We start from the raw sequence: 25,919 nt of genomic DNA on the forward strand, positions 1-25,919 counted from the left end.
TCTCAGGGGAACTTTAGGATTCCCAATATATCCGGATATTTCTTCCAATATTGGGGTAAGTTCAAAATCTGAAAAATGAAATACGTTGTGGGTCGGGCCCAAAATGTAACCAACGCCTTTATGATGTCCCCCCTAGGATTAATCTTCAACAACCCAGTGAGGCCTCCCAAGTATTGATTGATCGTGTCTTGTCCCGATTTACCCAAATCATCCCACCATATATGAAACTCCAAAGGGATCTTATTCACGATTGTTATTGGCAAATTCCGACTTGTGCTCATTCTGCACATTTATTAGGGTGGTTAAGCAAAAATCACGATTCAATTGACTCAAAAACAAATTGACACTTTTTCATTTTAAAAATAAAATCCGGTTTTGTAAATACGGCCTTTCAGCACCTCGAAGTCGAAGATTTTAAGGCTGTGTTGGCTAACCGGTGATAACCTTGAAAAAATGACCACATGTGGCTATTCTTGCAAAAACAACCTTTCGGCGCCCTTTTAGGGACATTCGGCTATTTCTGACAAGAATGGCACCACCCTAATTATTTTTAAAATAAAAGCAAAATTTTTGTTCTTTTGGGCTATTTTTGCAAAAAAGGAAGTTGGACCCGATGGGGGTTGCCTACGTATCCCACATCCGGTGGAAATCAAACTGGCGTAGTTCGGACAAATTTGTCAAAATAAAACCAACTATTTTTCCTTTCTAAAACACAAAGATTTTCCCCTTTTTTTCTTTTCTTGAAAACTACAAAATTCTCTCTTTTTTTCCAAATTTCGGTAGAGTTTCGGTATGTTTGAGACATTGGTTTTTCAAAACAGACACTTATCCCTCTCAACCATCTCATTAACCCTTCTAATTTTCCTTATAAACCGGTCTACATGCAAATCCGAAATAAATGAATGCACAAGTAGCAAGTAAGATGCATCATAATGGTCTTTATATTTTGGGTACACCTGTCCTAGTCAGACCCAACCCCTGTGTTGAGTCTCCAAAGTCAAAATGCACATGATGCAAACAAACATTACTACTAGGGATCCGGCATGAGGCTGAGTTATTCTAGGTTCAAAACCTGGGTATATGTTCTAGACTGTGTACCCGAGCGGACAACTCGAGCCGAGGAGGGGGCTACGTACCGGGAACCAAGAGGCCATCCGGCTTAGTAACTTGTCCGAGCCTCTTTCTTATTTCAAGGTATGACACTAACAGAATAGGGAGTCTCGACCAGTGAGCACATCCCCGAAGATGAGAAGAGAAGGGTTTCGTAGCAGTTTATATACAGTTCAGATAATATCAAAGCGGTAAAAGCAACATTTAGCACATTATGCCCCAAAAAAATAAAATCAGATAATAAATAGAGCCAACTATAACAATTCATCTAAGCTCGAATTCTGAACCCTGAACCAGAGATTCTGGGTTCGGTCCCCAGCAGAGTCGTCAGAGCTGTCACACCTCCTTTTTACATACACCCCCCAGAAGGGAGTATAAAGGAGTTTTTTCCAACTAAAGGACAATCGAAACGGGATTACTTATTAAAGATTCAGAGTTGCCACTTGGGATAATTTTATGGTGTCCCAAGTCACCGGTTTAAATCCCGAATCGAGGAAAAGATTGACTCTGTTTAACAGTCCGCAAACCAGAAATCCGAGTAAGGAATTCTGTTAACCCGGGAGAAGGTGCTAGGCATTCCCGAGTTCCGTGGTTCTAGCACGGTCGCTCAACTGTTATTATTGGCTTAATTATCTTATTTTAATACATGTTTTAGCCTATGGCGCAATTTTAACTTTTTAACCGCTTTTGTTCAATTAATTTAAGAAAAATTCAACGTTATCAAAAATACGTCTTGAATCACGTCACATAAATGCACCCATAGTCCGCAACATATTTTATCTAACATTGTTGAGATTTGGATTTGGGTCACATAAATGCGCACCCGAATTTAGGAAAATAATTTTTAAAATAGCGCGCCTAAAGCAACTACGCACTTCCAACTTTGCGAGGGCCATGAAAAATTCGCTAAATGGCACGCCTCGAGGTCTAAGGATAAACAAGATTAATTAAACGAGGGCCATGCATTTGAGATTTTATTGGGCACGCCTCGACTTGCTCACTCTATTTTAAGGACTTCTAAAATTAGTTTCGAGGGCCATAGCTATTCGTGTTATCTAATATGGCTCACCTCCACCAATTAATGGGCCTAATTTATTAAACGCTAAATGCAATTAAGAGTTTTACCCAAACTAACTAAAAGGGTATTAAATAAAGAAAAGTTAATCAATTAAACAAGGGGGTTTGAATTAGCACAAATAACTAATGGCCCAACAAGAAATAAATGGTCCAGATCCCATTCGCCGGAACTTTCAAATTTGGGCCTAAGAACGAGCCCAGTTTTCTGAACCCTGTAGTTGTTGAGTGTAGGACTCAATATCGAGTCCCCACAATGCACAAGCATATACAAACAACCTTTGGAATCATCTTTAACTGATCGATAGACAATTACACGCAATTTTAATAGTGACTTGATTTCGAAAGCAATGGAAAATCCAATTTTAGAACCTAGGTAGTAGGAAGCTGTAACTTTCAAATCTTCAACTGACTTGAAATAAAGACATGAGAATTTAACCCTCAACTAAATCTCTCTAATAGAGCCTATTCTACACAAGCAACCAACAACTTGCCATTTTCAGCAAGCTTAAACACAACTTCACACCAGATAACACCAACTGATTTAAGCCCAAAGCTAAACAAGGTCCAAAATTCATAACAAATCAACATGAAACTTCTGCAACTATAACATTAAAAAAACCCTAACCAAATTCAAACTTACTTAAGGACTAAAGTCCATAGTTCACCCAATATTACAAAACAGGTTTAAGGCTAAATAGCCAAGAGTAAACATGATGAAGGGGAGATCAAACTACTCTACAAATCTAATGATTTCCAAAAGATATGAGTGGCATTTTATGAACAAAACAGAAATACAGCTAAGCTATAAAAATAAACAAATTTAATGCACTGCTTCAAAGTTCCATGTTCATTTCATTCATCAAATTTGGATTCACATTCTGAAGGTCTTAGAATAAGTACCTAGATATTGAAAGCAAAGAACAAAGTGAGGAGTCAGCAGCAGTACTTAGCAGAATTCAGCACCAACAACACCAATGCAAGCCAAAAAATTGGATACGAAGCAGTACAAGACAACCTTAATCGAACAATAACCTAAAGCAACCTCAAACCAAACTTCAAACACCCAAAACTCAATTCATTTCAGCACCAGATTAATCAGAAATTCTTCAGAAGTTAAAAGTCTTCGAAATTATAGAAGAGAATGCAATGGAACAATAATCTTTGTTCTTGAAGTCTATTAAAGTAGTAAAATTTTTGCAGTTTCTGTATTTTTAGATTTCCAGCTCTCAAAAATCTCTGCCTTGAAAGGCAAGAAAAACTGTCTTTATAGGAAAGGCACTAGGACAGCTAAAGGAGGATCAGATTTGCACTTATACCCTTTTGCAATTTTCATTTTTGCTTAGGAAACCTTAGTCTAAAAATCAGATTTTCAAAGTTAGCCCCCACCCCAGCTTCCTGGAAACTTCCTCACTCAGTTTTCAAAGATTCCCTAAACCAGAATTCCTAACTTACCCTTTAGGACCCCTGTTATTGCCCCTGGGCCAGGCAGAATATGGGCCAAATCAACCCCATTCAGAGTGTTAATGGGTCTGTTAAAAAAAAACAATTCGATTCTCTTTTGGGTTCTTTGATTTCCAACTCAAATCAAGACTGAACACCTAGAAAACTCTTGAATAATCAATTACAGAGTCTTAAGGCTTGAAAAGTTTTGGCCCAACTCGAAACAAAACCTAACACCTCTGAACTTAGCACCAGAATACAAATAATAACTAAACACATCCCAAAACTAACATGCAAATGGACGGTGTGAAGAAAATGACAGAAAGATGGGAAGTAAATTCAGAAAACTAACAGAACAAGTAGAAGAAGATGAGAAAAGAAAACAGAAATTTAAATAGCAAGAAGGTAATGAATAGAAAGAAAAACGACCTAAACAAACCCGGACCAGTAGAGAATGGCGACGAGTCTTCAAATCTTGCACATTTCCAGCCAAACCAGATACCGATCGTGTGTTCTTATAAAGAACACACGAACAAAATCATGCTAGACCCAAAATTTCAACAGAATCTCGACTTGCAATTTTTAGGGCTCCTTTTTAAATCTAGATTCGACGAGTCTGGTGAGGATTCGAGGGAAACCAATTAGGGATTTGGAACGATGGGGACGTGGTGGTCTTATGGTGTAATTTTGGAGTGGTTTGGGAAAAGTTAGGTTTTTAGTCTAGTTTTTGATTTAAGATTCGAGACGAACCAGTGGGATTCGAAGGACATAGGTTAGGGATTTGGGAAGAGGAGATGAAGGAGGTCTTGGGGTGTAAGTTTGGTGGCGGTTTGCGGTGGCGCCGCAACTGGCGGTGGAGGATTTGGGGGCGGCTAGCTAGGGTTAGAGGTTGAAGACGATGAGGATAGAGAGAGGGGGGTTCTGAAGGGGGGTAGGGCTGTTTTCGGACAGCTTTATAGTCTGGGGGGCAGTTCTCGTCCGTTGGATCTAGTTGATCCAACGGTTAAGGTGAGATAGGGCGAAACGACATCGTTTGGCTTAAAGGAGGGCAGGCCGGTTTTTGGAGTGGGTTTTGGGCCGGTTCTGGACGGGTAAGGGGTGGATTTGGCCCAAAAATTTGGGTCTCTTATTAAGACCTTTTGTTTCTTTTCATTTTTTTTATCATTTTTTTCTTTTTCTTTTTGATTTTCAGATTTTTATTAAACACAAATTAAAATAGATAAACCTGATTTAATTTCAAAACTAAACTAATTGTTTCCTCAAAAATTAATTAAGTCCTAATTTAAAAGAAAATTATGACAAATTCGAAAAGTAAAAATTAAAGATGCAAAGTGAAATATTTTTTGTGATTTTCCTTCATTTTTTGTCATATTAAATAACTAATTATCCTAAAAATATAAAATTGGGTTCTAAAGGCTAATGCACTATTTTTGTATTTTTTATGAATTATATAAATTAAATATGCACACAAAAATGCAAATAAACACAAAATCATGCAATTAATTCCTAAAAATCAAATAATTAAAAGCAAAATCCTAATTTTGGGAATTCTGTAGGAGCAAATCACGTGAGGCAAAAATCACGTGCTCACAATGACTACGGTCACAACGCTCCGACCAAACTCACGCAACTCGGGGACGCCTGACCGTTGCTATAAAATCACAGGCCTTCAAATTACTTCAAAAATACTTCGAAAAGAACCGGTTAATCGGGCTACCCTCGGCATAAGCAAAAGCGCTTCAACCATGTCAGCTCCAAAAAACAGGCTTCGAAACGATTCAACCATCAAGTAAAACCTCTTGAGGTGCTTATTTCTCGCTACATAACGACTTACAATCGAGGTTCTTATCGAACCGTTGAAGAGTCGGGTGAACACAAAAATTTCAAAAAGTCTTTAGCGAGGGAAAAATAAAGCTTACATAAGAGGTCGTACCGACCTAGCGCGTAAGAGCCCCGACACCAACCTATATTAAAGAGGTCGTACCAACCCAATGCGTAAGAGCCCAGATGCCAGCCTATATTAGAGGTCGTACCGACCCAACGTGTAAGAGCCTAAGAACTAACTTAAAATTCAAAAACTTACGGGTCAATGAGCTCGAGTCGAAATCTGACTCGAAGACTGAGCCCGAAACAGTTAACTAAAAACGCCTAAAGGCAAATGCGTAAGAGCCTACGAGCCAGCCCAACAAGCCTCAGGGCCGATTTGCACACCTAAGAGTTTTACCTCAAAGTCCAGTTCACTTGGCCAATCATCAACGAACATATAAATTCAAAATAAAATGTGCACAAGCAAAGGGAAATGCATGAAAGATGAAACCGGAAGGTTTCCTTTTATACGTATGCGTGAAAAAAATACAAAAGCTCTATTTACAAAGTTATCTAAGAACACTGTACAAAGAATCAAAAAGAAAAAGGTCTAATTTATTCTCCCTTAGGGGACTGCGGCCCCATCGGCCTCCTCTCCATTATCTTCGGCATCAAATACGAGGAATTGGCGTCGTATTCATCTGCCTTGGCCTATGCTATCTCTTCCGAGAGATCGAATCCCCTAACATGAATCTCTTCGAGGGTTTCCTTCCGAGATTTGCACCGGGCATATTCATCGCTTATGCTCTCTCAATCGGAAGCACCTCTCAACTCAGCCCGAGCTTCGTCAACGTCTTTTAAATAGACGGCCACTTTCTTGTCAGCCTTAGCCTGAATCTCTTCAGCTTCAACCCGGGCATCCACGACCTCGACCTTCATCTCCAAAAAGTCAGACTCGAGCCTTGCAATCTTGCTCATTTGAACCAAGTTGTTTTCATGGGTGTTTCGGAGCTACACCTTGAGGGCAGAAACCTTGGCCAAAGCATTCTTCTTGGCCGCAACATGGGCATCTATCTGAGCCCTTAGCTCGTTACACTCATACTTGGCATAGCCAACCTCGCCCCAAAGGCGTTCCAGATCCTTTGTCTTGCTCTGCAACTGAAGTATTAAAATATTAGCCTCCGAGGAAAAAAGAAGAAGCATGCATCCCCTCGGAGCAAAGGTTACCTATTTCTCAAGGTGGCTTACGTAGTTCATGCTTCGATTCGCCTTGTACCGAAGGTGCCTCAATTCTTTTCCCCTTTTATCACAAAGAAGCCTGAGGGATTCTCCCCATCCAAGGCTTTCCTCAACCTGGCTTCACAGCGGAGCAACTCGGACTTGAGCTTATCAAAGGCCTATTAAAAAGAAGCTCAATGAGAAAATGAAAATGTAAAATCAAAAGACCAACAAAGTCAACCAAAGCTCACCACAGAACAAATCCGCTGAGCCTCTTCAAAGGTTGGGCGTGCATCTACTGGCCTGGTCTTACCGTCCCCAGTTGAACCGATCTCGGTGAGGACATGGTTTCTCGAAACCCCGCTTGATTTAGGTGGCCCCTGGTCTCGAACATCCCTCGAGTACCTTCGATAGGAGGCGAGGATGACGGCTGAACACATGTATCCCTCGAAGTACCTTCGACGGGAAAGAAAGACGGCGGTAAAGGAGGAACCATTTTTCTGAGGCTAGAAGCCTCAGATGCCGCAGGCCCAGCTGATACATCTCTTTTGAGCCTCCGAGCAAGGCTTGCCTCACTATGAGCACCCTCGTCCTTTGAGGACTCCTTCCGTTTGTTATCAGTCCTCGACCTCGAAGCCGACGATCCTTCCTCCTACCCAAGGGGACACGATCTCATCTCAGAAAATTCCCCAATGCCTGCGATGACGGAGTTAATACACATAAAATAAAGTACCTTTCAAAGAAATCAAATCATACGGCACGTACCATGGTGTTTTGCCTCCCATCTACCCTTGGACAAATCTTGCCACTTACGCTCATCATAGTTCGAGCGGGCTGCCAGCTTCCAAGCCTAATCCGTCAGGTCGGGGACCTCGTATGTCATCCACAAGACTACTGCAAAAAAGAAAAGGAAAGTGTCTTTACAAAGTCCATCTCCATCGTGAGCAAAAACAATAAAAACACAAGTGTACCACTTACGTGTGACATTCCATTTCTTAGGAAATGACAGGAACTCTACGGGGATAATATCGACAGTCCTTACTAGGATGAATCGATTCATCGACCCTCGGTCCCCATCTTCTTCATCATCGACAACAAAGGGCCTGGTGGATCGACATCGCAAAATTATCAGGCCTTGGTGATGAAAGGACCGATACAACCTAATATGATGGCTAAGGGTGAATTCAAGCCCGGCTTCCTCCGCGAAGAACCTCATCATCAATACTGCCCTCCAGAACGACAGGTGGACCTGTGCTAGGGTAGCTCGATATCTTCGACAGAAGTCGAGCACAACTTTGTCAAGAGGGCCCAACGTAAAGGGGTACGTGTATACGTTCAAAAACCTCTCTACATGAGCCATGATGCTCTCTTCCAGGGAAGGTACCTGCAATACCACCCCTTCTCCCCATCCGCAGTCTCTCCTCACTACCTCAAGGTGTCCCTCCCCTATTGATGAAATGAACCTCGATGCATACTCCCAATGGCCCTGAACATTGGTAGGCCTCTCTAACGTAAAATCCCTCTTCGAGATAAAGCCTCTCGGTGTTATCTCACTGGATGCCAGCGGCGTACTACCAACCGAGCGGGAGGCGGAGTCAGAACTCTCCTCTTCTAGGTGAACAAGTTTGGGAGTGGCAGCCATAACTGTGGTGGAACAAGAGAAGGGAAATAAGGACTTAGGCGAAAGCTTCGAATTAAAGAGGTGAAAGAGCTGAAGCAAGGAAGAAGAACTCTATGAAACAAGATAGTTGCTCAAAGTAGTCCCCATAAACCTAGCCTCGAAGAGGTACCCTATCTCGAGAATCTCAGCTATTACAAGTGCGGGTCATTCACCCGATCCTTCGGCCCTCAGGCCACCTAAGTCCAAGTCAGTTCTCACTTGAGAATTATTCATAAAGCCTCAGGGATATCTCTACTTCGAGCTCGAATCGACGCCTACTCGGGTGTCCATTCAAATCGGTTTATCAATAAATCGAATCTATTATTTGTTATCGGTTTATCGATTTCGATTTCGAAATTTTCCTTAACGAGTTTTCGATTTCTATTTCGATTTTGTCTTCTTCGGTTATCGATTTATCGATAAACCGATAAGATATACTAAAAGACAAAAAAAATGTTTAATTTTTTTTACCCTTATTCTATAATACCCTTCCCTTTACCCTAAGTCCCTAACCATATTATTTCCTCTACCATATTTAAGGAATGATCATATTTAAAGCTCAAGGGAATGAAGTTCAAATTAATGGAAAATAGAATTAGCCGTGATTATGTTTTTTTTATACCGTTGGAGTGTTGGTGGCATACATTTGATCCCTTACTTTAGTTTCGTTGCATGTGCTTGTTGACACAATTTTTATGTTATAAACGGTATTCGTCTTATTTTAGCTTCTTTTTGTCCATATTAGTTAGGCATGTTTCTAGCGATATACTTTCCGTGGAATCCTGCAAATTTTTTTATTGGTGTAATTGATAACCAATTCAATAAGCCCCAAAAATCGATAAATCGAAATCGAAAAAGTCGAAACCTTATTGAAACGATAACGATAAGCATATGTACAAATCGATAATCGATAAGTAATTATCGATAAGGGTCAAAATCGAATCGATAAATCTAATGCACACCCCTATGCTCGGCTATTAAGCCCAATGGCTACCCGAGTTTGAGCCAATTCCCACTCGAGGGCCACTTGAGTTCGAATGCATCCGCGCTCAAGAACTATCTACAGCGCCTTAAGGATATCTTCCTTTTAAACTCAAGGCCAATTTTCTCTCAACTGGAGGCCACCCCAGTGCAAGCAAACTCTCACTCGGGGACTATTTGTAAAGGCCTAAGGGTTATCTTTATTTTCAGATGATTAAGCAAGCTCTCGCTCGAGGACTAACAGCGAGGCCTAATGAGGATAAGCCTCATTCTAAAGAAAATCGAGACCATGCTCTCACTCAACTTGAACTCAGAGGTTCCGACACCCTAGGTTCGTATCGAATCAATCCAGGTTTGGTCCAAAAGTTGGAAAGGAATTCTTAAGAACACCGTATTAATCACTCATGAACCAAAGGAATTCCTATGTCCAGGTCCAGTATTTGGATCGATCAATAAAGTCACATGCATGGATTTTTTCACAAACACAGGCAAAAGGGAATCCAACACAAGTCAAAAGCAAACTAAAGAAACTTTTGTATTAATTTAACGATGATTAGAAAAACCCACGAGGGGTCCTTACATAGAAACAAAGGAGCAGAAAACAACAGTCTAAAGCCTAGTCTACTATCGTAGGTACAACCTCGGGAGCGACATCTACAAAAACAGTTTCTTTGGGAACCCCATTTCTTCCAAACGACATTTTTTAGAATCTCCTCCGAAGAAGAAAAGATGAGGAAGCTAGGCTGTAGCCTATCAAAGAGCAAAAGCTCTCAACAGGCGGGGAAAATTGTGGCTTGGTGAAAAATTTGGCGAGTATGGGTCTCGCCAGCACTACTATTGGGAAGCTACTTCTTGAGATATTACACCGGTGTAGGATGCAAAAGTTAGCAGATGGCACCACCGCACTCTATGGAAAGTAAAAGGAGTGAAGTGCCACATCAGGTTGAAGTTAAGAGAGATGCAGAAGTTCATGGTCCACATGTCCTCTAATACGAGAATAGTTTGAAGCCCCTCTCTCATTATTTCGGGCCAACAATAACGACAACAATTAACCAGTACGATCCCACTCAGTGGGGAAGAGCTCTAAGAAAGAGCCATGACATAACTGGCGAGACCGCTGATGTATGACCTTACAGTCACGGGCTTGAAACATGGAAAATAGAGTTTGGATGAGGATGAAGAGAAGAAAAAGAGTTAAAGGCTGTTGAATAATGACTGGATGGAGTTTTGGTTCAAGGAAGCTCCCATTTATAGAAAGACGGTAGTGTAGCCGACGACGCAATCAATGCCTTTGGGAAACATATCGACAGGCGCAATCAATGATTTTTGGGAGACGGATCGGCAGCGATATTATCGCTTTGAGAAAATAAACCGACGGTGCATTGAACACTTCTGGAAAGATGAACCGATAGGACGTTTCAGTTATCACAAAAGCTTACATCATAAGCATGACGTCATCATGAGAGGCTCAAGGAAGTCGATGTCAAAATCATTTCATATCATTCTATTCTAAGAAATACGGGGACTATCTGTATACGCCTAAAATCGGGGAGTTCGATTTTGGGATCACCACAACTTCCCATGGCCCGTCTTCAGAAGGGCCCGAGGCACAGTTCGAGGCTTGACCCCGAAGGTTCTCAATGTTCGACCTCGGGGCAGTACAAATCAGTAGTTATGATGGAAAAAGGGGAAGTTCCCAAGGCACGTGATTAAGGCTGACCCAGTCTATTAGGCTAACACGAGCCCGTACCGTGGCATTAAATGGTTGTACCATCCATATATCTTTGTAATAAATGTATTTGTACTATGTTGGGATTCCCCCTCATATATAAAGGGGACCCTTGTTATTTTGTAAGAGGATATCCAGTACAACATTCAATACAAGAACATTCTCTGCTCTTTAACTTAAACACATTCTCCCGTGATTCTATTACTTACATGTATTGTGTTTCATTAATTGTTCTTTATTTATTACTCATTATTGATCATAAAGAGCTCTTATCAAAGCTCTCAAAACTGTTATTACTTCATTGACCGGGCACAACCTAACGCTTAGCTCTACCTCGAGGCCTCGTATAGGCCAGCTCGAGGCCCCGAATCCCATACACTCAGTTTGCTCGACACACTGCCTTCAAGCTCTTATCATATTTTCTAGTTTCACACTTAGCATCTACTGTCTAACAACTAGCATAAAAATAAATCACGTATTTTTAGAACCACAAAATCAAATCTAATTGTAATTACCATTTTCAAGGTAAACAGAAATATAACAATTCATATTGTCACGCATAATGTTATCAATAGTCAATACAAAATATTACTGTATAGAATAATTCATATGAATGAAGATGTTTTTAATTTGAGGGCAGGATGCATATAGTCTTCCAATTGGCTATACTTATTGCCTGGATACCATCATTGCTTCTTCTCGAGGAAAAGAAGTTCGCGACCCATGTACCTTTTACCTCTATGCGACACTGCTTCGTGAGTCTTTCGCCCATTTTCGAAAATTGTTAACTGCTACTAAAAGATTTTTCTTTGAAGTATTTAAAAGTTATTCAACTTGAGTTATGAGAGTATGAATAGTTTCTTTTTCATTTTTAGGAATAACGGAAAAAAAGATTTAGCTAGTGTTTGGTCATAGATTCCCAAATTTGTTTTAAAAAATCTGATTTGAGTGAAGTTTGGTTTGAAGAGAAAAATCTGTTTGGACATAATTTTTTAAAATATATTTCATTTTTGTTTTGAAAAAATATGAAATGTGACTTATACCCATAAGTTTTAAAAACTATCAAAAATACCCAACAACTCCAAAGAAAATTCATACAAAACAAGCGAAACAAATCTGAAGAAACTTCATACAAAATACGCGAAACAAACCTGAAGAAAATTTATGCAAACATTAGCAGATTTTAGCAAATTAATTTCAAATTTTATCTTTGCGATGGATTGCCACAGATCGGCACAACAACTTTGGTGAAAGTTTTCTTCTATTTATAGAGAAGGGCAAAGCCGCATGAGTTTAATAAAGAAAAAGTAGGTAGATATGGATTAGTTGGATGACTTGGATCATAATAACAGAAAGTGAGCTTTTTTATAAAATACAAAAGTTTAGGGCGATTTTTGATTTTTTTATAAAATCAAATAGTAATATTTTGAGCCAAAAATAGCTCTTGAGCTGGTTTTGGGATTTAAAAATTGTCAAAATATGGATAAAATCTATAAACAAATAGGCACTTGCCGAAAAAGATTGAAAAAAATTGCCAAAATCTATGGCCAAACGGGGTTAGTTTCTTTCAAAGTAGATACCTGAATGCCAAGATTTCTAATTAGCTATTTTTTAATTATTGCTAGCTTATTAATCTTATTGATTAGCGTACCTATTATATTTGGTCCTCCTGATGACGTTTTCCCGGGGGAAGGGGGTTCTAATTTGATAAGATTCGAAACTGAAGGTTCATTTAAATTTTGTGAGGGAGAAAGAGAGGAGATGAGGAAGGTATACTAAAGAGAGGAATTGAAGTATTTAAGTAGCCAATTGAACTAATATTGGTAGTATTTATGAGTAATTGGCTAATTTTGATAGTATTTTATGTTGATAGCATTTTTGCTATGATAAGCTTAAACAAAGTGGTTTTCTTTATATAATAGTTTGAAATTAGAATTAATTGAGTGACAAGATCATTAAAAATTCATATAATCAACCGTGAGGTTGAGGTATTGTCACTTTTTTTTGGTCGCTCTTTGTTTATAAAAAAAAATGATTATTTCTAACCCTATACCTATTTTTTTTTTTGTATCAATTAACTTTTCTTACATAGTAGAATAGAATGATCATGTTTGTATGCGCTTTTAGGGGCTTCCAAAAGTGATGAAGAAGTGAGGTCAATCAAAGTGATTAGTGTATATAGGTCTTCATGTTTTTATTAAGTTAGTGGTAGAATTCATAAATAGCATAAAAAATCATTACCAATATTTCATCAAAGCTTTACTATTCGTTCAGATTAACATTAATAAAAGTAGATTTCATTCCTAATCAACGTCATAAAAGTAAAAAATTATTGACTTTTGAGGGTTTTATATTTGGGTGAGTACATAAATAATCCTTAAAGTGGACGATTTTAAATTTTTGTTCCCATTTGCCCTATGGGCAGAATTTAAAGTTTAACAAGTGTTGTCCTTTGCTTGCCCTATGAGCTAACACTTTCAACTTTTAACCTTTATGCTCATGGGGCAAGCAAATGTCAAAAGTAAAGACCACCTAAAAAGATAGAAATGAGACCAAGTATCCACTCTAACAGACTTTATTTAGGAATCCTGAATTTTAATCTTCTAGCCAATGAATTAGCCAATGAATCCTGAATTTTAATTTTCTAGTTCAACTTTCAAGATATAAATATTCTGAAATTAAGATTTCGTTGAAATTTTAGGACAAAATAAATACTGACTAATCCTTTAAGAGTGGCTATTTGTGCACTTCGTCCCCCAAAAAGTGTCGTATTTTCTGCTTATATTTTTTACAAGCTCCAAAGCCTCAAACGGGTCGTAATAGCCACACGCAAGGCACGTGACAAACTCGACGAATTTGAATTCGTTCGGACCTAAGCGTCTTTGTTTCAAATTCAGTTTAATTTATTGTAACGTTGGGATCCTCATTTTGAATATATTGCCCTTCAAAAACATCACACTTTTGTTCCAACTTTTTTCAAACACCACACTACTACTCCCCTCTTCTCGAACCCTTAACGGGCATCTCAAATCTATCTTCTCAACCTCCGGACTGACTTCATTTGAATCTCTGATTCGAAATTTGTATCCAAATTCCTTATTATAATATTCACTAGGTTAGTTCTTTTGTGTTTTTGTATAGATGTGTGGAGGTAGAATTAGGTCATTTTTTAATGTGGTTTGTTTTGGAGCCTTAACTAGAAGGCTGATTTTTTTTTTTTTTGAATCTACGATTTAGCATTTTTGTGCTAATTGCTGATTTTAAGTTATGAGTGGAAATTGTTTTTGTCTTTGTATTTTTAGTGTTTATATGCGAATGTGTGGTAGGAAAATGTAGCTTTTTTTCTTAGCCCTACCTGGACTGTTATGATTTTTCCAGTGGTAATCTGCTTGAATATCCAATTGAACATTATCAGCATTTTTTATTGTATTAAAGAGTTCAAATTTGTCACTGTTAGATGCACAGAGGTATAATTTTTGGTTATTTATTCTATTTTTCGTGATTTATTGACTGCCGATAAGCAAAGGTGGTTTTGAAATTTTATTTGGAAATTTTGACTGTTTCAATAGGTTATTTTATCGAGGATCTTGTTTTTTGCAGATGTTTATATGTGGTCTTCGAACTCTAATTTTTGTTTCATTCCTTGTATTTATCTTCGGAGATTGAATCTCAAGTGAAAATTTATGCGCCTCCTTGATTGATTCATGAAATGGAGGTAGAATATTGGTTATTTATTGTAATTCTCCTGAATTGTCTGTTCAAAGATGGAAAATGTGGTTTGAAAACCCCAACTGTAACCTTTGACTCTTTCAATTGGTAATTTGTTTGAGGAACTTTTGTTTTGCTGCTATTCATTGTGTGGTCTGATTCAGAACTGGGTTTTTAGGGTTGGCATTGAGTGGCAATGGAGACTTCCGAGGGCAAGGACACATCACAGTGCGTGAGAGTTGCCGTGAACATCAGACCTCTGGTTACTTCTGAGCTTCTCATTGGATGCACTGATTGTGTTACAGTAATCCCTGGTGAATCACAGGTGCTCTTAATTAAATATAGATTGGGAATTCTGTCTGTATTGTACAATATTTATGTGCTTAATGGTCATTTGTTCTGATGAGCATTTTTAATTTTAAATAATTGAACTTATTGCATTTGCAAAAGTTTTAGTAGTTCAGTGTTGAATTATTAAATTATCATATTTGATTGTACAATGTGGTGGATTAATGAAGTTTAACTATCATATTTGATTGCATCACGAGTATGCTCTGTAAACTGATTTGGCTTTTGTTGATGTTCTTGACCACAAACAGGTGCAAATTGGATCACATGCCTTCACATTTGATTATGTATTCGGGAGTGGGGGCTATCCATCTTCACGTATTTATGATGAGTGCGTTTTGCCACTTGTGGATGCCTTGTTCCACGGCTTTAATGGAACTGTGCTAGCTTATGGTCAGGTAAGATGCCAGTAATTTTGCTCATTTCTTGGTGGTTTTCCTAGGTCTAGTCTTACTTGCATTTTATCTATTTTACACAACTCTATTTGATATGGTTATGTCCTTGGATTGAATGTACTATCTTGACATATGAGACTAACAAGCATGCATTCTGCAATGATGTGTGTTGAAGACGGGTTCTGGCAAAACATATACAATGGGAACAAACTTTAATGGTGAAGAGCAGACTGCCGGAGTAATTCCAAACGTTATGAATACTATATTCTCAAAAGTGGAGGTGATGAAGGAGTCTACAGAATTACTGATCAGAGTATCCTTCATTGAGGTGTAGAAAGAGAACTCTGGTATTTCATTAGATATATGTCCTCGCAAGATAAAAATGACATGCTGATCATCTTAAATTTTTTTATTCTTGCAGATTTTTAAAGAGGAGGTGTTTGATTTACTGGACGGGCCGGCTAGGGTTCCCATTCAAATACGGGAGACTGTTCATGGAGGAATTACGCTGGCTGGTGTGACGGAGGCAGTAGTTAGGACAAAAGAAGAGATGGCGTCCTTCCTGATGCGAGGATCCGTGTCTCGTGCCACCGGAAGCACCAAGATGAACAGTCAGTCAAGGTGTACATCACCTTACAAATGATTTTTTTTTGGTGGAAATGGATCCCACTTAAGTTTCTATTATAATAAATTTTGTGGTTTTCTTCATCTAGTCGTGGAGTTACATACCTTCTGTTCTTTTTCTTTCAACAGTCGATCTCATGCCATATTTACAATTACATTGGAACAAAAGAGAATGGCTAATTGCTCAATGAACGATGATGGTGATGACATATTATGTGCCAAGCTTCATTTGGTTGACCTTGCTGGTTCAGAGCGAGCAAAGCGAACTGGAGCTGATGAGATGCGTTTACGAGAGGGTAATGACAATTATATTTTTGGAAATTTGACTGAACTATTTATTTATTTTGTAACACTACCATTTGTGTTGAGACATTTCTGACTAGATGGATAATCTCTCATATAACCCCAGCTACCAGATTTTTGTTTCTTCAACTATAGCTCTCAAAATAAAATGTGCATATCCAGTATTCATCTTTCCGGTGCAGGTATTCATATCAACAGGGGATTGCTTGCTCTTGGCAATGTAATAAGTGCCCTTGGTGATGAGAAGAAGCGGAAAGAAGGTGCACACATCCCATACAGAGATAGCAAGCTGACACGTCTCTTACAGGCACGGATTTCTGCAGCCCTTGCTGGTTTCTGCTTTTTACTTCTTAAATCTTTAATTATACTATCAGTTATAATTACTTTCTGGAATGCCTTCTTTTAAATGTAATTATATACTAAGCTGAATCATATTGGGTGCCATCAGTCAGTAACCAACTCTTAAATCTGCTTGTCCGTTTGAAGACAAAGAACAATTGAAGATTTTTTTTTGGTAACACTAACAAACAAATTAATCAATACACCTAGGGAGCACCTAGTTCCACAACCATCTTCTAGCTGTAGGAAGAGTATTGTAAAACACTAGGCCTCCAATTGCAAGCTAATTACAAGTGATCCTCTGAATTATATTCTGACATCTACGAGCTTTTTTAGACAATTGAGCTATCCCTATTCTCTCTATAGTCTCCTCCTTTATCTGTGTCAGAACTAACTCTGTATTTACAGTTTTTCCCTTGAAAATTGTCCAGTTCCTTGCCTTCCATGCATGATATACCATTGCACTCCACTGAACTCCTGCTAGGAACATGGTAGACTTTTCCATGTTAGCAACAAGTCCTGTCACCTCACTAAAATGTGTTAATCTGAAGAGAAACCAAATGAAAGAAATATAGCACAAGAACTCTAACTCAGACACTTGTATAAGGAGGTTCTCCTCAACGAGCAACCGATACTATATGATTGCTAGTAATTGGACTTAAATGTTCTGACAAAGTAATTTGTGCATACAATTGTTTCAGGACTCACTTGGAGGAAACAGCAAGACGGTTATGATTGGTATACTTTACTATTAGAGGCAGTAAAATTTATTGCTTGATTTGTTTACTTTACTAGTTCTTCATTGTAGTTGTGTTAATATATGTTTGTAATTAATGTTGTTCTTGTTCTTCTTAAATGTATGAAGCTTGTGTCAGTCCTGCTGACAGCAATGCAGAGGAGACCCTTAATACTTTGAAGTATGCAAATCGTGCTCGCAACATCCAGAACAAAGCTATCGTAAGTTCCAATCTACTTAACAAGATCATCATAAGTTTCGTATTGTTTCTGAACGTATCCCTGTTTTGTAGGTCAACCGTGACCCAATGGCAGCCCAAATGCAAAGAATGAGGAGTCAAATTGAACAATTGCAAGCTGAGCTTCTTTATGTACGTGGAGACTGTGGTGCACCTCTTGAAGAACTCCAGGTAAAATATTCCTTAGTGAGCAAAGACTGGTGTTTTCAGCATTTCCTAAGATCATCTGTGCGTAGTGGAGACAATTAGTACTATTCATGACGTTTTACTATAATATCTGTCTGCTCCAACCCTTTCAAAGAAACAGGATAAGGGGCCTGGACGGATGTGCTTGGCAAGAGATATTTGACGTGTCAGTACTGTCCTTTGATAATGTTGAGTCTCTGTGTTTGTTGAGCAGATTCTCAAGGATAAGATTTCTTTGCTTGAAGCAAGCAATGTAGAGCTACGGAAGGAGCTTAAAGAACGTCGGATTAGCTGCGAACATTTAGCAAAATGTGCTGTTGATGCGCAGGTTTGTTTAGTTAACATTAGCAAAATATTTTAACTTAATTGTGAAATGGCTCGATGCTAGAAATGTCTAATAAGGATCTGCTATGACAGGTTGAAAGGGATAGACTAATTTTGAAGATCGAATCTGCAAAAAATGGTCGACCTTGGAATGAGATAGACCATTCTGATCAGGTTTGGCTCAATTTCTACTGAAACTTTTTTCGTGTTATTTGTAAATTCACAGAATTTCTGATTTGGGTTCTGGAGGTCCCTTTCTCCAGGATTTGGACTTGGTCAAAAAATATGTGACCAAAATTCAACAACTAGAGGCAGAGTTGCTTCACTTACAAAGCTCTAGTAGTTCAAAGCATGGTGAACCTGTTGACTATCTTGGATTAGACTATGCTGAGCTTCTATCCAAGGATTCATGTTCGGAGGATTCTGACATTAAAAGTGTAGATACTAGTGGTAAGCAGCTTTTAGCTAATGCGTGATAGGCAATAACCATTCTGAGTATTTTTCCCTTTGCTATATATCTTTGTCTTGTTTAATTCCAATAGTAATTTCTTTCTCCAAGCCCTATGAGGTAACTAATTGGCTGATGCCAAACTTGCTGTGTAAAGGTGAGGCTGAAGTCGAGGAGAAAGAGCTTGAACATTCTTCTCTTCAAGAAAAATTGGATATGGAGCTCAAGGAGTTGGACCAAAAACTTGAACAGAAGGAGGTAATTTTGCTAATCCTGATGCGGTTTTATAGTTACTTTCTGGCAATTCAGTAAGGAGCAGAACAATTTCTTTTGATAATACTTGCTCTTCTATTGCTGGTTCTTTAATTATGTAGTCTTTGCTAGAAAATCAAGCTGCCTAAGCTTAATACTTTGAGAAACTTCTGGGACTTAAGAGAGGGATCTCCCTAAGATGGTGAAAGCTAGAGAGATCTAGTAATGTCCTCAGCTGTTTTGACAGAACATTCTGTATGTGCCTAGTTTTGACTAATGACCTACTGTGCTTGAATATGTTGTCAAACTAACCTATCTGATAACATCATGATGATGCTGGTCTTTCTTAATTCTTAGTATCATTGTAATAGGTGTTATCTTTAAAGGAAAGGTGGTAGGACTTGACTAATTCGTACTTCTGTTTAAATCATCAGACAGCATTTAAGAGGGAGTAAAGATCGTAAAGTGGAGATAGGTTTATTCATTTATTAGTTTTGCAAGCTTTTTGTCCCTTTAAATTTTTTATTGGATGTAACTCTTGGGTTCTAGTGTGAACAACAATTTCAAAGAAATATATTCACTACTTGTCATTGCTGCTTAATAAAGTACTTTCTTACTTCCCTCTCCTAACTTATTGTCTCATCCACTAAAGGCTGAAATGAAGAGGTTCACGGCAATTGATACCTCAGTTCTTAAGGAACACTACGAAAAGAAAGTCCATGAGTTGGAAAAAGAAAAGAGCGTTCTGCAGGTAAAATGCTCTATCTGTTGACACCGAAAGTTTATTCATGATTTGCCCTTGTCTTACTATTGATTTTCCACTCTGATCCAGAAAGAAATTGAAGCTCTTCAGCGCAACCTTTCTAACATTTCATCAAATTCCGATGAAAGTGCTCAAAAGCTGAAGCAAGACTATCTTCAGAAATTAAATCTTCTAGAAGCACAGGTAGGCTTATTATATATATGCACCGATCAGTGAAGACATTAGCTCTTAGATGCGGCGATGGTTTATTATCTTTCTCTTCAACTCAATCCTCCAGCCACCTAGCAGAAGGGAAATAACAGAAACTGTGCAATGATACATACTGCCTCATAATTCATTGCATCTGCAGGTTGCTGAGTTGAAGAAGAAGCAGGATGCTCAATCACAGCTTTTGAGGCAAAAACAGAAGAGTGATGATGCAGCAAAACGTCTTCAGGATGAAATCCACAGAATTAAGTCACAGAAGGTACTAACTATTATATATATCAGGAACTTTTGAATGTAAAAGAACATTTCTTCTCATGCAGCTGACTCATTTTTCTGCATCTAGGTTCAATTACAGCAAAAGATAAAACAAGAATCTGAGCAGTTCAGGCTGTGGAAAGCATCAAGGGAAAAGGAGGTCCTTCAGGTATTATTGATTTAGTTATGAGTCTATAATTCATAATTTTATGTATGAAGCTTGCATTCGTTTTAAGCTGTAATCCTAAATTTTCTAGCTGCCCATGAAAATTCAGAAACACACCTTTCATAAATAAATTCGGTTCCTGCAGTTAGAAGTAGAATATCTGATCCTCTGCGTGTGTGTATGTGTGTATGTGTGTGCGTGCATGTGTGTGCATGCTGCCATTTTGAATTATACATTCTTTTTCATTGTTGGACTGATTAGGAAATATCACAAGTCTCTCTTATGTTTGATAGGTGTCTAACATCCCTATTTTATTTAATCATCTAATAGAGCATATTCTCTTTTAATTAACGTGCAGTGACTTTTTTCTTTGACTTTAATTAACGTGCAGTGACTTTGTCCTTCTATATGAGAAACTTTGTTCATTTTCTTGCTTTTCAAAGAAGATAGATATAGCATAATATCTTGTCTCCAGAGGGTAAACTTCCTTTTATTGCTGTGAAGTTCATGTTTTTGTGACTAACTTTGTCATGTGTTGTCTCAACAGCTTAAGAAAGAGGGAAGAAGGAACGAATATGAGATGCATAAGCTCATGGCACTGAACCAGAGGCAAAAGATGGTAAAGATTTCCTCTTGGAGTTTGTTAACCATGCAGCTCGGAAAGTATTACATGGCTTACCTTTAAATGGTATACAGGTGTTGCAGCGGAAAACTGAAGAGGCTGCAATGGCCAGTAAACGACTTAAGGAGTTGCTAGAGTCTCGAAAAACATCACGTGATATGGCAGGTCATGCTGCTAGTGCCGCAGGATTCCAGGTATCGGTGCCCAGAACATGTTTTTCATCATAAATTGTTTGCCATTTAAAACTATCTTCAAATCTTTCTACAGAGAATTTACAAGTCCATTCTTCTTGTTCATAGAATCTATCATCAAAGACCTTGGGAACCTAAGCTTTTGCAACCAGTTAATTATTTGTTTTGTAATACAGGCATTGATGCAAGCAATTGAACATGAACTTGAAGTTACTGTACGGGTGCATGAAGTGCGATCCAAATATGAGCGTCAGATGCAAGAGTAAGTTCGTCAATTCTTTATGATTGGATGAATTTGTCATACAAAAACACTAATTATCACTAACGAGGCTTTAATGATAATTTGTGAACTTTTTTAATCTTAGACCCTTTTATTATTTATTGGGTTTAACCGTCAAATTTTTCTATTTAGCACTTGAAAGTTTTTAGGTTGTTTCCTTTCTGCCCAGATTGTATGCATGTACTATTTTCAATCTTTTGCATTTAAGGGAATCCATTTTTTTTGGATAGTATCAATCAACTACTGGCTGATCTCACCATTTGATGCATCTTCGAAATCCTCCTGTAGTGGGAAGGTGCAATCAGGACATCAATGACTTATGCATAATATAGGTTTATAAATTAGAGTTAAGGTGTTGAGGGTCTATTGGAAACAGTCTCTCTACCTTCACTAGGTAGGGGTAAGGTTTGCGTACATACTACCCCCAGACCCCACATGTGGGAATATAGCTGGTATGTTAGATGATGTTGTTGTAAATTAGAGCTAAGGTGATGGTAGAGATAGTAGCATTAGGAGTTGTAGCATTTGAAATGTTCACAAGTGATCAATCAACTTGGCAGTTAGGGCCCCTAGGGCTTAGTTCAGGTCACAAGGGTTGAGGGAATTGTGACTTGGTCATAGGTTCGAGTTCTGTGCAGTGGAGAAGGATAGAGGGGCAGATTCATTATTCTCGAGTTTCTGAGGCTGCTGTTGGTCCTATCCCTAAACAGATTTCTCGGTTATTAAAAAATAATCAACTTGGCAGTTAGGACAGTTGACATCTTTATGTTTCTGAGAGCTAGCATTTGGTGAGTGGTGCAATGTCTGGGTTTATCATGTAAAGTTCATGGGATGATCGTTGGGACTGGGATTTGTTTTCTTTTTACTTAACACCCATATCACATAGTAATACCAAGATGATCTCTTACTTTGTTGGGGAAACAGGAATTGAATTGGCCTGTATTTGTTCTGTCCATGGGTATCTAAATGGACAAGATTCCATTCTTACCAACCACCCACTTCACCATTATACACGATCTTAGCTCCTTCTTGGTAGTCCGATATTGTTCTACTTATGTTCAGTCAATTACTCTCTCCTTGTCAAAAAATATTCAGTCATATTCAGTCAATTACTCTCTGCATTTGGAAACTATATCAAGTCTTAACTTGCCAAGATTGGTGCAGGATATGAAGGCTCAGCAATGGCTATGATCTTTGAATATTTCATGTTTTTTTTTTTTGTATAAATTTCATTTAGTGATTATAGATCAGTATATAAAAGTTAGATTCATAGTGTAGTATATTTTATAGCATTGACACCAAGGATTCAGGGATTCAGTTTCTCAACACACTATTTCATATTCCATATTTCTATTAGCAGTGGTATTTCTTCAGTATTTGTTACATAGCTTGGATATCAGAGATAGCAGTGCTCTTTATTAAATAAATAAACTAATAAAACAAAACATTAAAATTAGATATAGCAGTGCAACTTTTGTTTCTTTTGATAATTTTATGTGATATTTTGAACTGCAGGAGATCAAGAATGGCCAATGAGGTTGCAGAGTTGAAGTTGCAAAACTTGAGGTAAAACTTTTAATGGCAGTAATTTCTTTCAACTGCATTCGTTCTGAATTTATATTGTGTATGGCCTTATTAACATAATTACTCCTATGTAATTGCTTTCACAGTGATTGCATGTCTCCGAGTGTAAGATGTTCCAGGATAAGTGCACTTGAAAACATGCTTGCCACTTCATCTAGCACACTTGTTTCCATGGCATCACAGTTGTCGGAAGCAGAAGAGCGTGAACAACGTACCTTTAGTGGTAGGGGAAGATGGAACCAAGTTCGGTCTCTTGCTGATGCAAAAAATATTATGAACTTTTTATTTAACCTCACATCATCTTCTAGGTAAATGCATTTAAAATTTGCAGGTTTTTGCTGATGCTAACTTTCCTGAAACAGATTGTAACTGTTGTCTTGGTCTTGGTTTCCCCTAGATGCCAGCTAAGGGATAAAGAAGTTGAATGCAGAGAAAAGGATGCTGAAATCATGGTGTCGAAGGAAAAAGTCGTAAATTTGGTCAGACAGTTAGCGTCGCAAAAGAGTGAACTGAGACAGCTAGAGTTGCAAAATAGTGAACTGATTAAGCAGGAGAAGTTGATGGTCAGTACATTTTTTAATCGAATTAGCATAATTATTTATTTTTCAAGTCTAGGCACTTGCTTGACCTTAAGTATTGAGTTTATTAATTGTTGAATCTTTTACTAAGGCGAGTTTTAATATTGTCAAGGTTTCTTTAATAAGGAAAGTCTTTATGTTTGAAGTCCCTGCACTCTTTTTTTCTCACTATTATTTTCCCTGGGAGGTTTGCGAGATGTAAGCTATTTTTATACGGAGTACAGATGTTGAAGGATTATACATCTCTTGTTTAGCAGGAACTGATGAATATGAAAGAGTTTAAGTGGAGAATGTTTTTTGAGCAATGCATCGTCTTCATCTTAATTTGCTTAAATTTGCCGGTCTTTTTGCATTTGCATCAAACCAGACCTGAGTAGCATACTTTGTTATGTCTGTGCCAATTGAGTTACCAAGAAAACACGTTTACAATGCCTACTGAATAACAGGAACTTCATACTGTATCTTCCTACATGTTGGGAATAGGGGGACATGAATATAGATTATAATTCTACTTAGTAGCATACTAAGTATGTCTTCATCTTAATTTGCTTAAATTTGCCGCTCTTTTTGCATTTGCATCAAATCAGACCTGAGTAGCATACTTTGTTATGTCTGTGCCAATTGAGTTCAAGAACGTTTACAAGTGCCTACTGAATAACAGGGAACTTCATACTGTATCTTCCTACATGTTGGGAATAGGGGGACATGAATATAGATTGTAATTCTACTTCCTGTGCAAGTTGGTAGTCTTCAGAAAAGTATAAAAGTTACAGATGTTTGATTGGTGAATGTGCTGCATTACTGACAGAGTTGTTTTCTGCTCTTGATATGACCTTTACCTTCTCAATTGGGATTGTGACAGAATTTAAAAGCATAATATTTCATATTCCTGCATTAAATTGTTTTCTTGTTTGGATTGCTTACAGAAATTGGCATTAGAACACCACAAGGGAAGGACAAACAACTCCGGCTGTAATGTGCAAAGTAACATTGACGGTCATGGTTATGACCTGAGACAAAAGGCATATATCTCGGACTCTTGATAATTTATCAGTTTTGGGTGTTCACAAATTAGGAGTTGCTAACCATGTGTCTTTCTACAGGGAAACCGGAGTTCCTTACTGTACAGTGGGGGATGGAACCTAGAAGATATGGATACATCGGATTCAGACTGTGACCAGGGCAGAACTGGCACTGATTATGGTACATGCTGTTCGTGCAGTAAACAGTCTGAATGCAAGACATCTAGATGTGAATGCCGGGGTGAAGATGTTTCCTGTGGGGTATCATGTCGTTGTCTCCCTAACAAATGCAGCAACAGAGTGGTATCAAAGGAGGACAACCAATTGCCCTCTTTGGATACTGTAGGTGACGAGGGAAACACATTGGAAATTGATGAAACTGAGAAGCGTCAAATGCTGGCATCTCAAGGTGCCATGCTTCTTCAGAATGCCCTTTCTGAAAAGCCTACGGAGGCAAAGGATAAGGGTGAAACAAGAAGAAAGGCTCTATCAGATATTGGAAACACCTTGGTAAGCAATCCTGTAACTCTCTTTTTTCAGTTTTTGTTCTTGGCTAGAAGCATGTATTCAAGTTCCTTCTACAGAATAATGTGGATTCATGCAATTTACCTTTTCTTACTTTTGCAATCCTACAGGCGAAATCAAAAGCACCAAAACCTGACAAGCGGAAGAAATGGGGGAAATCTGTTATCCAACTTGTTCCTGCTCCTACAGCAAGTAATGCAGATGCCCCAATAAAACCATCCCAATCGGGCAGTGCTGATGCATCAGTAACAGAAAACAAGGTTAATGAGATTGATAGTACTTCTCCATTAAAACTACCTAGATCCATGCGTTCTGCGTTAACAAATGGAAACAACACTTTGAGAGAGAGGAATTCTGAGACTAGTGATCCATTTGACCAGATAACACATCCAGCTTCTGCTACAAGTCCTCACCGGCCGGCAAACACATCGGATGGAAAAGAAAATTGAGTGAATGAGTTCTGTATTTTTTCGACTCAAATTGTATGTATAGGTTGATTTGATCACGATGTTCTGCCACTTGTTTTTCTTTTTTAATGGCTAATCTTTTCCTAACCTGAAAAGGAGTTGCCTCAATTGATTGGGAGGTCTCTAATCTGAAGAGCGTCTCTGTAGTGATCCTCCAAACTTACTCCAATATTTAAGTGAAATTGATTGTTTTTTCAGTGTGAAGAAGCTCAAGTTTTATTTCACATGAAGCAACATAACACCTAGTTTTTGTGCATGTTAAAAACAAGTTCTGGATAATCAATGTTCGTAACATTATCTCAAGGGAAGTTAGACTGATTTCTAGTAATCTGATAAA

The 25,919-nt window shown here is 38.2% G+C and overlaps 1 protein-coding gene across 3 annotated transcripts; it reads left to right on the top strand.

Annotated features, from left to right (window-relative positions):
- The first annotated feature begins 13,931 nt into the window (after nucleotides 1-13,931).
- Nucleotides 13,932-25,779, top strand: LOC104213353 (kinesin-like protein KIN-4C). Of its 3 annotated transcripts, XM_009762849.2 has the most exons (28): nucleotides 13,932-14,136; nucleotides 14,622-14,736; nucleotides 14,908-15,054; nucleotides 15,329-15,475; nucleotides 15,648-15,800; nucleotides 15,894-16,093; nucleotides 16,226-16,392; nucleotides 16,582-16,706; nucleotides 17,440-17,476; nucleotides 17,604-17,695; nucleotides 17,767-17,883; nucleotides 18,113-18,226; nucleotides 18,316-18,396; nucleotides 18,486-18,672; nucleotides 18,828-18,928; nucleotides 19,575-19,673; nucleotides 19,755-19,868; nucleotides 20,035-20,151; nucleotides 20,236-20,316; nucleotides 20,861-20,932; nucleotides 21,010-21,129; nucleotides 21,303-21,388; nucleotides 22,922-22,972; nucleotides 23,077-23,298; nucleotides 23,388-23,553; nucleotides 24,495-24,590; nucleotides 24,672-25,100; nucleotides 25,226-25,779. In XM_009762849.2, exons 3-28 carry the CDS (start codon nucleotides 14,926-14,928, stop codon nucleotides 25,562-25,564), a joined length of 3,642 nt encoding a protein of 1,213 aa, XP_009761151.1. In that variant the 5' UTR covers nucleotides 13,932-14,136; nucleotides 14,622-14,736; nucleotides 14,908-14,925; the 3' UTR covers nucleotides 25,565-25,779. The 3 variants fall into 3 exon arrangements, with proteins under 3 accessions (XP_009761151.1, XP_009761152.1, XP_009761150.1); XM_009762850.2 differs by lacking the exon at nucleotides 14,622-14,736 and having other exon boundaries at nucleotides 14,894-15,054; XM_009762848.2 differs by lacking the exon at nucleotides 14,622-14,736.
- The last annotated feature ends 140 nt before the right edge of the window (nucleotides 25,780-25,919 follow it).

Source organism: Nicotiana sylvestris, chromosome 4, assembly GCF_000393655.2.
Source record: "Nicotiana sylvestris chromosome 4, ASM39365v2, whole genome shotgun sequence".
In the NCBI taxonomy this organism is placed as follows: Eukaryota; Viridiplantae; Streptophyta; class Magnoliopsida; order Solanales; family Solanaceae; genus Nicotiana; species Nicotiana sylvestris.